General features: G+C 33.7%; 1 protein-coding gene across 7 annotated transcripts in view; it reads left to right on the forward strand.

The window, feature by feature from the left end:
• Positions 1-10,990, forward strand: part of CD55 (CD55 molecule (Cromer blood group)) — a 32,825-nt gene extending 21,835 nt beyond the window's left edge. For 2 of the 7 annotated variants that reach the window (XR_012330903.1, XM_019918443.3), the window contains 2 exons: positions 534-606; positions 2,306-10,990. Coding sequence is in view for 5 of the 7 variants with exons in the window: in XM_019918443.3 (XP_019774002.2) it covers positions 534-606; positions 2,306-2,354 (122 nt within the window). In the remaining 2 variants the exon portion in view is untranslated. The remainder of the gene's footprint in view (positions 1-533; positions 607-2,305) is intronic. The other 5 variants (XR_002172872.3, XM_019918442.3, XM_019918446.3 and 2 more) reach the window with 5 other exon arrangements.
• Positions 10,991-11,302: the final 312 nt, after the last annotated feature.

An 11,302-nucleotide genomic window follows, 5' to 3' on the forward strand; every position in this document is an offset into this window, starting at 1 on the left:
AGTATGTTTTACTCTCGGTGCTGAGATGATGATACCTTTCCTATGATGGGAAAATACCTACATCTCTGTTACCTTTATAAACTAAGTAAATGGCCTTCCCATTAACTACATATGGACGCGTCACCTTTCTGAGACTCAGTTTAATTATCTACAAAATGAGCGTGAACTCTAAGATGCCTTCTAGTGCTGAAATTATATAATACAGTCATCATATTTAAATCAGTGATCAAATCATTTAAAATTAAGCATGGTGGGGTTGAAACACTTTAGAATCCTCTCAAACCTGTCAAATTTTATTTGAGCGTTGTGATAATTCATTCTAAATATTTCATCTTTCCTTGAAAGAAAACAAGATAAATAACATGCAGTATTTACTGTCAGAGTTGTGACATAAGCAAGCAAGCAAAATATAATTCATGTCTCCTATTTTTTAACTTGCCTCGTAATTAATATGTTTGTCACTGTGAACTACTGTATATATAATTGTTCATGTTTCTATATTAACTGTCTTATCAAATTCTTTCCCCCTCAAGGATGTGTTGCTGGTACTCTAATAATTGGTACCATGATTCTAGTCAAAATTTTCTGGGGCAGTGGAAAATCAGGGTGAGCAGAAATTCTGATGATTTTTAAAAATTTATTCTTAGCTTCTTTCCAGTAAAACTTGACAGTATGCCAGTAGATAATTTTCTTAGCTTAATTGCGTTTTTTGATATGCTGTCTCTTTATTCCTTTTGTCTATGATTACTATCCTGGATGAACAGACTCTGTGTCTTAAAACATTTTTAGATTTCTCAGTATATACAAGGACATTAAGTGATTTGAAAGCCGAAGTCTCATTGCAATCTATTAATCAACTCACCTTTTTCTCTACTCAGTACAATTTATGAGAGTATCTGTGTGTGCACAGAAGCAAAAAAATTTAGAAAGAGAAACTCTAACATATTGTTAAATTGCCTGTGACTAGGCCTATTAATAAATTGCATTTATTAACAGATGCCAGTCTAGCCAAAATCAGCCCAGTGGTTAAGAGGGCAGGCTCTGGAACCTGACTGCTTGGTTCCAATTCCGGGTCTACTATTTAAATGCCATGTGGCTGTGAGCAGCTTAACCTCTCTATGCCTCAATTTTCTTGTTTGTAAAAATGGGGGAAATATAGTACCTGCTTCATGGGATTGTAGTATCTATTTCATGGGATCAAATGAATTGCCATCTGTAAAGAGGTTAGAACCTTACTTGTCACATGGTAAGCACTCAGGTGATAAAACAACAACACACAGAAAAAAAGATCAGTATTTGAAACATCTGACCTGCATTGAATTTACATGTGTTAAGTATAAAGTCATGGTTGGCTCTGATGTAGACAGAGTATTATTTAAATTGACTGTCTTCTGTTTTGTAGATTTTGTTGTGCAGAAAACTAATTGTGGAGTTCATATAAACTTGAATTCTTTCTGAAGTGCCCTAATACCTATTTTTTCATTACTTAATTAAGAACAACTATATTTTAATGCTGTTACTAAATTGCCTATTTCAATTCTTTGGATGATGTGAGGTATTAAGTTGGTACAGAAGTCTCAGCAAAACTACTCTGGAAAAAAGAATAAACCACCAATCTTCTCTACTTTCTTACATTTGGTCCAGTTCTCCTTTTGAATTGGAGCATTATTAATTTACTTCTAAAACCATTGCTCTGGGGCTTGGTAGATGAGGGGAGTGGAATGTGATGAGTTGTCTCTCTCTTGGCTGTCTCTTGGCTATCATTACTTTTTTAGGTACTTTGGTAAAATAATAGACCATCATATTTTTAATAGAATGAAAAGTGCTGAAATGTAGAAGGAAGGAATATTTGTTTTATATTTTATTGGGATTTTGCAGTAAACCTAATTCTTCTATTTCTGAATCAGAGGAAATTCATGCAAACCTCTAAGAAAGAATTTGCCTGTTTTAATGTGCACTTAAAAACACTCCACTTGCCTTATTTTGGAAGTATAAGATGTTGAGGGTAAGAGCTAACTTTATACATTCCTGGTTATTCTCTGAATTTCATACTGAGTTAATTAAAATTTGATCTTAATGAGACAGGAGAAAGAGTTAATGCATGTGATGGTGTGATGTACCTTCACCTGGTGATCCTTTGTGTTTGCCTATCAAAGGATTTATTTGCATCTTTTAGAAGTGTTGGATATATATGATAAATTTTAGTTTATGAAAAGAATGTGATTGTAAGCAAATGCTGATACTGCTTTTTGAGTGAACTTAAACTTTTATAATTCAATCAGTATTTTCCTTCTCTACTATTCAGCTCTTACTACACACATGAGAACAACAAAGCATTTAATGTTGTTTCATGATTTGTGACTGGTGATGCTACGAAAGTAAGACCTTCTATTAATTTACAACAGGTATATGGTTCAATAAAATCAACTTCTGTATCTTGGAAAATGCCCATTAACACAATTAGCTTGATATCTATCTGTGACTATTAAAGGACAATAGAGGCTTAAACCTCTGTTATTGTCAGAATTGTTTTTCTTTGTTGAACGAGTGACTAACACAGTAAATCTTTCATTAATATGACGTGTCTTCAGTCTTTCACTCTTCAGCAGTATACTCATCATCTCATCCTGTGCTTTATACTCAGTTTATTGAAATGATTAGATGCTCACAATGCTACAAATATCTGGAAAAAACAAAAGGTTGATACATTAGGGCTTACAAATAGGAATGCCTTCATTGTGACTACTTGCATCATGAGATGATTGGCCCATATTGTGTTTGCTCCTCCGTCTTGCTTGGTGACTTTTAAAGTTTCCAGTGTTTAAGAAATATTAAATCTATTTTAACGTGTCTTTTCTAAGTCAAGTTTACAGATCTTATCTGTTTTATGTTGTTAGGCAAAATTATCACGCAAAACTAACTTAATATGTATGTACCTGTGAAACCTTCTAGGTGTCTTCTTTTGATTAAACTTTCTTCTGTTCCAGGGAGTTTTCACTGACTTTTAATCTGAAAGAATCTTAGTTGAATCCAGCTTGGCCACTTAATCTCAAGAAACTAAAAACTCAAGTGTCATGTTTTAGTTGGTATTGCTATAACTACCGAACTCTAAACTATGCTGGCTGAGGTTGTCCATACTATAACTTACGAATTTTGCACTTGTTTTGCACCCCAAATTAACCAACTAATTCTTTTTCATGGTTTATCACATAGTAACTAAAAAAATAATGTTTATCACCAGTAAATAAAATTATTTTGATTTAAACTTTTTTTTTAACTTTCAGGACATATATGTATGACATTGACAGTTTTGCTTATGATGCTAGTAACTATTGGCTAACTGAGCCAAAGAAGAGTTGAGAAGAAAGTGCACATGAGTACACAGAATATTTCTAATTTTGTAGAACTTTCTGGTGGAGCGAACACAGTATATGTGGTAGTGTTCTTCGTTTTGCATGTTATCTTGTCTTTAAGATGCATAAGAATGTCCACGAAGCAAGGAAAAACGAATCTGTCCTGGAATCACATTCTCAGCACTCTTAAGACTCTTGAAAATAGAAGAACTCACAAGATTGAGAGTGATTACTTTCATAAAAGTGTGGGAAAGTGGAAAGATTTGTTGATACTTAGAATGTGAGCAAGAAGAAAAGGAAAAAAAGTGAATTTTTTTTCAACAAATGTGTAATGTTATTTTTACTTACAAAGGACACAACAAATTAAAAACATTAATTGGATATTGAAACCAAATAAACCACTCTCTTCTAAGAAAAATTGCCAAAGACTGATGAAAAATGTTTCCTTTTATTCCTAAAATAATCCTTCCTGACTAAAAGGCATTTTCATCTTTTCTTATTCCATTAAAATGAGTCTGAATCAGTTGGCAAAATTTTTTAAAGGAAAAACATGCCAATGACCCAAGAGTGTCGAGTTTCTTGGGTTATTTGGTGACAAAGGAGGAATACAGAATGAAGGAATAATTCTTCCTTTGTCATACAAGTACAGATAGTGAATTAGCTCCTTATTTGTCAGATAGATCAGCTATAATTTTGTTCTTAAGATAATGTAAAAAAAAAACCAGCCCTGTGAAAGGGTGCAAGGTGTCTTTATTGACTTAATGTCTTTAAAGGTCTCCAGAGATATTATAATATTAATATAAGAAAAGATTCTGTATTTCTAAAGTGAGATGTTCATATTCAAATTGTAAATCTTATTCTTTTGTAATATTAAGCTTAATTTATATTTATTTATATTTTACATGTATACCAAAAAAGTTCAAGAAGATAAGTAAAGAAAAATTTGTTTTCCCTAAAAAGAAATAATTGATCACACTTTTGTCTCAGGTGGTATTTGACATTTATTTTCTTAAATGTAAATAATTTACTTATAAATAAAAGAGTCCCTTCCTGCCTTTCATAAGTAGTTTAGAATGCCGCCCTTTGGTTATCCTAGGGTGAATCATTTTCAGTTACTTTTAATGTATCACTTGTTATTGAATTACCTAACTGGCAATCACATCAATTTCCAGATTCTTAATATGTTCTTGTCATCTTGTCAATTACATGTTAAGTGTTGGAATAGACTAGAATATATACATAACTAAATTTAACAATAATTATTTTGTCATATTGCTTCATCTTCTTTGTTGTTAAAGTATTTTAAAATAAATTCCATTAGCATCATGGCATTTCACTATAAATACTTAAATATGTATTTCTAACAATAAAGACTTTTTTTTCCTACCTACACACTATCATCACAACTAACAAGATTAATGGTAATTTCCTAATGGCTTCTAATTCTAGGAAATTCTTTTAACTTCCTTAAGAGTTCTGCAAATAGGCTCACATCCATCTATTAATTCATTCGTTTGTTAAATAGGAGGACCTACTCTGCTTACTCTGTGACAATCTGCTGCTTCCTGGGGTAGTAGCAAGGATAACACTGATTCAGTTACTCATAAAAATACATGATGGGCTTCCCTGGTGGCGCAGTGGTTGAGAGTCCGCCTGCCGATGCAGGGGACACGGGTTCGTGCCCCGGTCCTGCAAGATCCCACATGCCACGGAGCGGCTGGGCCCGTGAGCCATGGCCGCTGAGTCTGTGCGTCCGGAGCCTGTGCTCCACAACGCGAGAGGCCACAACAGTGAGAGGCCCGCGTACCGCAAAAAAAAAACCCCAAAAACAACAAAAAAAAACACATGAGAGCCCACTATGCGCAGGTTATAGTGCTAGGTGGCGAAGCTACCAAATGACTACCACACAGTATCTACCCACACGTTGCTTATAAGACTAAAACGATAACACCTATTGAGAGAAAGAATGTAGAGTTATAAGTGTTACACTTGTACAGAATATACGGAGTGCCTAAGTTGTCTTTGCTAAGTGGATGAGTGGTGGGCTGAGAGCCATTCAGGACAGGATGAAAATTAAGAAAGGACAAGTAGATGAGATTCACATGGCAGGATTGGGGACTGAAAATAGTGCAGCAACCTCAAAGTAGGAAAGGCTTGGAGAGAGGACTATGGTATGTCATGTGTTTAGTGTAAAAGTAAAATTATAAATTCCAAATAGTTTATTCTGCTGTGATTAAATTAAAAGTTGGAATCAATGGTCACAAGTTTATGGTAGCAAGAATTTTAGATATTGGAAAACATTGAACTTTGACAATAAAATACATTGAGTTAGCCTTTGTATCTTACTACTTAGATAAAGGTAAAAGCTGAAAAAATATCTAACAACCAGTTACCTTGAAGAAAATAATAATAGGAACAGGTATGTTAGGGGTAGTGGGATTTTCTTGTAGGACTTATTATTTGTATCCTGTTATCATGAAGTTGAATAGTTTTATATTTTCCCAAGGTAAGCTCTCCTATAATATTATACTTTATTTTAAAAAATATATTTATTTGACTGTTCTGGGTCTTAGTTGTAGCACGTGGGATCTTCATTGCCGTGTGTGGGATCTTTAGTTGTGGCATGCAGGATCTTAGTTGCAGCATTCGGGATCTGGTTCCCTGACCAGGAATTGAACCTAGGCCCCCTGCACTGGGAGCATGGAGTCTTAATCACCAGGGAAGTCCCCTAAATATTATACTTTAATTGCCAAGATTGTATTGCCTTTACTCTCAAGACTGATAATTATTTGTTGTAAGAAATTATACTTGCTCACCACAGAAATTTGCATTTTATAATAGTTAACCCACAATTACTATCAAATTTCTTGGAACACTTGAACATTAGTAGTTTTTGTCTTATCACACCCTGAGACTGTTTTTTGGTTAATGCCCAAAGTGGAAATGCCTCATTTTCCACTCGCCCACCTTGAGTGTTCCCTCCACCCCCTTGCCTAAATTAAAAACAGCATCTTCCCTAAAGTTGATTCTTCCTTTGCAGCCCATTCCAGTGGTGGCTGGTTCATTTTCAGGCTTCAGATACTTCAGTGTTGAGAGGTGGTGATGGTGTTTTCCTTGCTTCCCCTTGTCACTACTTCCATCTCAAGTCTCCTATATATTCTTTAAAAAGAGTAATTGTTCTTTTACTCTGGTAGGGTAATTAATTTACTAAAATGTTAAAATTTTTTCCCTGTAGTTTTTCCTCTCCCAATTCCAAGCAGCTAGCCAAATTTTGGTCTTCCTTGCCATGGGAACCTCATGACAAAATGGAAGCAGAAAACTTAAAGAAGCTTAAAGACAGCTCTCTTCCTTGTTTTTTGTTTTCTCTCTGAAATCCTAGCTTTCATCATAGACTAATCTGTGGGGAGGGAGGTAGAAGCAGAACCAGGAAGAGAGAAGATTCCAGTAAACAACAAAGAAGACAGATGTTGCTCACAATCTCAAAGTCTCCAAGCCAAGCATCCTGAAGGTTTCTGGGGTGGAGAGGTAAGGACCCAGAGATGAGTGATGGGAATGCATCTTTTGAAGTTGCATATTTTGAAGTTCAGTTTAGCAGGATTTGCTAAAGCATTAGGTGTGCAGTTAAAAAGAAAGGAGTCAAGGATGACACCAAGATTTTTAGCCTGAGCAACAAGAAGGAAGAGGTTGCCACTTACAGAGCAGGGGAAGACTTTGTAAACGAAAGATCAGGAGTTTGTTTTTTGTTTTTAGACATGGTAAGTTTGAGATACCTTTCAGACATCAAAGTGGACATGTTGTACAAATAGTCAAAAATACAAATCTGGAGCTCAGAGAAGGTGTCCAGGCTTGATATACTTAGGAGTCGTCAATAGGAGAACATGTGTCAGGGAACCCAAGAAAGAAAGATGAAGATGAATATTCAACTTTCAGGTTTATAATATGGAGGCTATTGGAGGCCTTGTCCAAAATTCTTTCAGTACAGTGGTTGTGGGTAAATGCCTAGATTGAACCTTACTGACACTATGTTAATCAACTGATCAAAAGTAACATTACCAATAATGGGAAAAATAACATGAAATTGATACTGATAGAACACCTTGAGAAGAGCTCAGCGTCATTTGGGTGTGGTATTCCTGCTAAAAATATATACTCTAGATCAAGTTATAAGGAAGCATCAGAAAAACAGTTTGAGGGACATTCTACAAAATAGCTAGGCTGTATACTTCCAAAGTGTTAAGGTCATGAAAATCAAGTCCAAAAAAAAAAAGGAGATGATAAAGGTAAGTGCAAAAATCTTTGAGATAGAAAGAAGAAAAATAATAGGAAAAAACCAATGAAATCAAAAGTTAGGTCTTTAAAAAAATCAATATAACTGATAAAATTCCATTTTGACTGATAAAGAGTAAAAGGAGACAAAAATTACCAGTATCATAATGTAATAGAATACATCACTCACTACAGAGCCTGGTCATTAAAAGAAAAATAATACCAATAAATTCAACTTTATACCAATAAATTCAACAAAAAATTGGATGAAATGAACAAATTAGTTGAAAGACACAAATTATAAAGTCTGACCCAATAAGAACACAAAACTTGAATAGTCCTATATTAATTCAGGAAACTGGATTTTCATTTAAAATCTTTCCCAAAAGAAATCTTATGCCCAGATGGCTTCACTGGTAAATTCTAACATTTAAGGAAGAAATTATACCAATCCTACACAAACTCTGTCAGAAAATAGAGGAAGAGAGAATACTCCCAAACTCATTTTATGAGGCCAAAGACATCAGAAAAGAGAACTATGCACCAATATCCTTCATGAAAATAGACACAAATATCCTTAACAAAATTTTAGCAAAACAAACCCGACAATATATAAAAGAATATGGTGCATTATGATCAAATCGAGTTTATACCAGGAGTAAAATGTTGATTTGGCATCCAAAAATCAACCAGTGTAATTCGCCATATTAATAAAATAAAGAAAAAAAATATGTAAAGAAAATAAAGAAAAAAAATAGATGCAGAAGAGAGGTTTGATAAAGTGCAACACCAATTTATGATAAAATCTCTCAGCAAGCTAAGAAGAAAAGGGAAATTTCTTAATCTAATTAAGGGCATCTTTAACAAACCTACAACTTTCATTGTACTAAACAGTGAAAGACTCAATGCTTTCTACCTAAGAAAAGGAACAAAGAGTGGATATCTACGCTGCTACTTCTATTCAATATTTTACTGGAGGTTTTAACCAGTGCCATTAAGCAAGAAAAAGAAATGAAAGTCAATGAATTGGAAAGGTAGAAGTAAAGTTGTCTTTATTGGCCAATGATATGATTATGTATATAGAAAATACTAGAACTAATAAATGAATTTAGTAAGGTCACAGGATACAATGTTAATATACAAACAATTATAATTTTATGTACAAGTAATGAACAATTAGAAAAAGAAAATTTAAAAATAACCCATTTCCATTAGCAACCAAAACATGAAATATTTAGAAATACATTTTACAAAACATATGAAAGAATTCTACACTTTGCTGAGAGAAATTATAGGTCTGAAAAAATGATATATCATTTTCATGAATTGGAAGACACAATTATAAGATGTCAGTTTTTCACACATCAATCTATAATTCCAGCAGGGATTTTAAGAAACTGATCCTAAATCTATATTAGAAATATACATTTCCTCTCTTAACCCTCTTTCAAAGCGTTATTTTTAAAAACAGGTCAGAAAACTAAGAACTGTATTTCTCAGATTCCACTGAAGCTGGGAATCTGGAGGCAAATGACGTCTACCATGTAAAAGCAGTATTTGGAGGTCAGAATGAAGGCATAGGCCAAATTCCTGCTGCTTCTACTTCTAGAAAGCTAAGAGCGGACAGAGGTAAATGTTTGTGGTGGCCATTTTCCACTTTGCTTTATCTAGTCACAAACTTCATGGGAATAAAAATCTGTTGTGAAAGATAGTGGTATAGCAGTAGCTTCCTGAGCTCCAGCTCATGACTTCAATGATGTGGCTTTGAAGTCAATAGTCCAAAAATGGTTCTCTGACTTCTAGCCTTCCCAGCTTTCTTTTTTTTTTTTTTTAAAGAAACAAGGGAATTTCTGTTTTCTGCACTGAAATGTGGCTAATCCAATGTTCCACAAGTCTGAACTATTTTATATTAATCTGTTTCTTCTTCTTTGCTATGAAGTATGGTCTTCCAATCCACTGATTCTCTCTTAAACTGTGTCAACTATAGAGGTAATACAATTAATTGAGATTGCAATTTGAAATGATTTCATTATTCATTTCCAAGTTTTCTAGTTGTTTTATATCTAACAATCTGTGCTTCATACCTGCCCTATTTTAGTTTAGTTATTAATGCATGTTTATACTTCATTAAATTCCCAAAATACTTATTTTGGTGTTTTTATCATAGTTTTTTATTTTAAAAAATTTCACCCACAGTGAATTCCTGTCTAAATGTTGATTTCCATTGGCTGTTTCCTATAACATTACATTTTTTAACATATGTTACACTTGTGATTTGAAATTTTTTAAAGAAAATAGCCTCCCTTGATCTAACAGCAAGAAGGAGTTTCTCTAATTTTCTGAACACTCTTTTTATGGAAAGTTAAAATGCATTTACTTTTACTATTTTTTTACTTTTTAGTTGAAGTTCACAGCATGTATAACACCTTAAAATACAATTTATAAAAGTTGTTAGATAAATTGAAACAATAACAAATTCTGCATACTACATTACAGCATACCCAATGTCCTTTTAGATAAATACTAAATTTGATATGTTACTCTATTTTTTTAAATTAAGGTTTTTATTTTGAGATCATTGTAGATTGACAAGTTTTTTGAAGAAATAACCCAGAGAGATCCCCTGTTCCCTTTACCCATTTTCCTCCAATGGTCACATATTGCAGAACTATTGTACAATATCACAACTAAGATATTAACATACAATCTAATACATCTTGTTCAGATTCTTCAGTTTTACTTGTACTCATTTGTTTGCATATTTATTTAGTTCTGTGCAACTTTATCATATGTGTAGGTTCACATCTTTAACACCACAGTCTAGATACAGTACAAGTTTCATCACTACAATGATCCCTCCTGTTGCCCTTTTACAACCACACCCATCTCCCTCCTGCTACCCCTCCCTGCCCCCTAATCCCTGACCCATGACAACCACTAATTTACTTTTCATTCTACAACTTTCTCATTTCAAGAATGTTATATAATGGAGTCATTCAGCATGTAACGTTTTGAGATTGGCTTTTTCATCTGAGTACTTTCTAGAACTGCAGTCTATGTTTGAAGACTGCTTCTAGTACTTTGTCAAGTTACTTAAACATTCCATGCCTGAGTTTTCTCACCTGTACAATGGGCACAACAATTTCTACTTCATAAAGTTGTCTGTAGCATGGAGTATTATCTGTCCCAAGGCAAGTTGGTCCCACCATTGTTGTTGTTCACTTGACTCATTTGCTACGTTGGATTGTGGGCATTACGTTTGCTTGTAATTCTAGATTTTTCCTGGTGGGCAAGAACCTGATTTCCTGTGGCCATGATAGTTTATTGATTCCAAGAGTTCTGTATTGTGAATAAAAGAGTCAATGCTTTGATGTCATTTCTCTAATTTCATTTTTTGTTTTCAAGATTCACATATCTCATGAGAGAGAAAAAAGGGATATAAGAATTTATTTTTGCAAGTTAACACTCCTTTTAATAAAATATTAATTTCAGTATACAATTTTATTTTTTTAATTTCAACTGTATGATCCAAATCCTTATTCATAATGGAGGCATATGTCTCTCTGAGCTCATTATGTGCAAGAGGCCCTTTGTTCATTCCTTCATTCAATGAACCTATCGTTGATTAGTTACTATGTAACCAAATACTGTGAAGAATAGAAAGAGGGTGGGAGAGAGATAAA

The sequence above is a fragment of the Tursiops truncatus genome, chromosome 1 (genome assembly GCF_011762595.2).
Source record: "Tursiops truncatus isolate mTurTru1 chromosome 1, mTurTru1.mat.Y, whole genome shotgun sequence".
Taxonomy (NCBI): domain Eukaryota; kingdom Metazoa; phylum Chordata; class Mammalia; order Artiodactyla; family Delphinidae; genus Tursiops; species Tursiops truncatus.